The sequence below is a fragment of the Nannobrachium achirus genome, assembly GCF_963921795.1.
Source record: "Nannobrachium achirus genome assembly, chromosome: 15".
NCBI classification, from domain to species: Eukaryota; Metazoa; Chordata; class Actinopteri; order Myctophiformes; family Myctophidae; genus Nannobrachium; species Nannobrachium achirus.
In genome coordinates, this window is record NC_137822.1 from 13,019,238 (window position 1) to 13,021,509 (window position 2,272).

Here is a 2,272-nt window from a genome sequence, read left to right on the forward strand (position 1 = left end):
CAAAATATAATAAAACACAAACACAATAAAAAGTAGGAAAAGGGGGGGGGGGGGAGAATGTCATCACCTTTCTATGGGAAGATTGAGTTTACCTCACCTTTTGTCCTCCTGAAGTTGGATTTTCAAAAATAAAAAAGGGAAAAAAGAATGGATCCAGTGTGACTTCACATGGATCGTTCTGACACCAGATGTCAACTGTCTGTGACATGGTTTTGTCACTTCATTATGGACAGCTGATGATGCCATCCGTGCCACATTTTGGACAATTTTGGACAATCTGTGTACCATTGATATCCATTAAAAGTGAAGAAATAAAAACACGCCTAGTGTGAAGTGAGCCGTGTTCATTTCATTAAGCGTTCCCACGAAGCTTGACCAATGTGACCCTGGGCGTACAACAAAGTTTGAGCACTTTGTACCAAGATGTAGGCAACATTTCAGAGCCCCGACAGTGGGCTCACAACAAACTTTGAGCACATTGTGCCAAGATGTAGGCCACACTTTTAGAGCCCGGACAAAGCCAGATGTTGGAGCTTAGCTCCTTCCAGAAGCACTGCATGCTAAAAAAAAAGAGTATATAACAAAAAAAGTATAGAGCATTATGCAAACAGAAATTATGGGTTCTACATTAGCCTAGTGACGTGTGATCAATTAGGTTTGTTGATTGGTAAAGATGGTCAAGCAGCGAGATTAGCTCTGGACAGACAGAAAGGTTTCAGTCCTATTCACCCGCTATTCACTTCCTTATAGACTAGTCTGTCTCTAAAAGAGTATAGCTGATTAAGTCATCAGTGCTCAAATCTGGGCAATCCGAGCCCCATTGACCTCCATTATAAAAAAGTATGTGAAATATGAAAAGTATAATTATGCAGTAGTAACATTGTGCAAACAAAAAAAAATGTTTCTGTTAGCCTCGAAATGTGGCACTGATCAGTTCATAGGTTTGTGAAATTAGCTCTGGGCAGTAACAGACACACAGACAAACCCTCTTATAGATGACTAGAGTCTTTCAGAGCCATGAGGCAAAAAGAATACTACAAAATAAAATACATTTAAATATATAATTTACTGCCCTCCCCTGAGACGCAGCACAAGGTGGAGGGTGGATTCTTTCTGGATGTTGTAGTCAGAGAGGGTGCGCCCATCTTCCAGTTGCTTGCCAGCAAAGATCAGCCTCTGTTGGTCAGGGGGAATTCCCTCTTTATCTTGAATCTTCGCTTTTACATTGTCAATGGTATCGCTTGGCTCAACCTCCAGGGTAATGGTCTTGCCAGTTAGGGTCTTGACGAAGATCTGCATGCCTCCCCTGAGACGCAAAACAAGGTGGAGGGTGGACTCCTTTTGGATGTTATAGTCTGACAGGGTGCGGCCATCTTCCAGTTGCTTGCCAGCGAAGATCAGCCTCTGTTGGTCAGGGGGAATTCCCTCTTTATCTTGAATCTTCGCTTTTACATTGTCAATGGTATCGCTTGGCTCAACCTCCAGGGTGATGGTTTTCCCAGTGAGGGTCTTGACGAAGATCTGCATTCCTCCCCTCAGACGCAAAACAAGGTGGAGGGTGGACTCCTTTTGGATGTTGTAGTCTGACAGGGTGCGGCCATCTTCCAGTTGCTTGCCAGCAAAGATCAGCCTTTGCTGGTCAGGGGGGATTCCTTCCTTGTCTTGTATCTTCGCCTTAACGTTTTCAATGGTATCGCTCGGCTCAACCTCCAGGGTGATGGTTTTCCCAGTGAGGGTCTTGACGAAGATCTGCATGCCTCCTCTGAGACGCAGCACAAGGTGGAGGGTGGATTCTTTCTGGATGTTGTAGTCAGACAGGGTGCGGCCATCTTCCAGTTGCTTGCCGGCGAAGATCAGCCTCTGCTGGTCCGGGGGGATGCCTTCCTTGTCTTGTATCTTCGCCTTTACGTTTTCAATGGTATCGCTTGGCTCAACCTCCAGGGTGATGGTCTTCCCAGTGAGGGTCTTGACAAATATCTGCATCTTTGCACGATTTGAGTCACTGCTGAACAGCTGTAAGGTATCAGATGATTACCGGTGATTCACAGATGATTAAGTGTAGCCAAAAAGTTACCCAAACTAATCTAGACTTGTGTACGATTGTTATGGTTTAGTGCTGATATAAATGCTTTATATACTGTAGGTTACTAAATTAATGAGCTCATCGCTGACGTCAGCATTGTCTACTCTAAATATGGAATTACGGTTCTAGACCACTTAGATGTCCACTTAGTTTCATGAACTGTGAGTCGGTCCTTGTGAGCCATTCCAG

At 44.4% G+C, this 2,272-nt stretch overlaps 1 protein-coding gene across 1 annotated transcript; it reads right to left on the reverse strand.

Moving 5' to 3' along the window:
- Positions 1-1,065: 1,065 nt before the first annotated feature.
- Positions 1,066-1,983, reverse strand: LOC308299624 (polyubiquitin-B; the record flags this gene model as incomplete). Its single annotated transcript, XM_080743419.1, has 1 exon — positions 1,066-1,983. One exon carries the CDS (start codon positions 1,981-1,983, stop codon positions 1,066-1,068), a length of 918 nt encoding a protein of 305 aa, XP_080599545.1.
- Between the last annotated feature and the right edge of the window lie 289 nt (positions 1,984-2,272).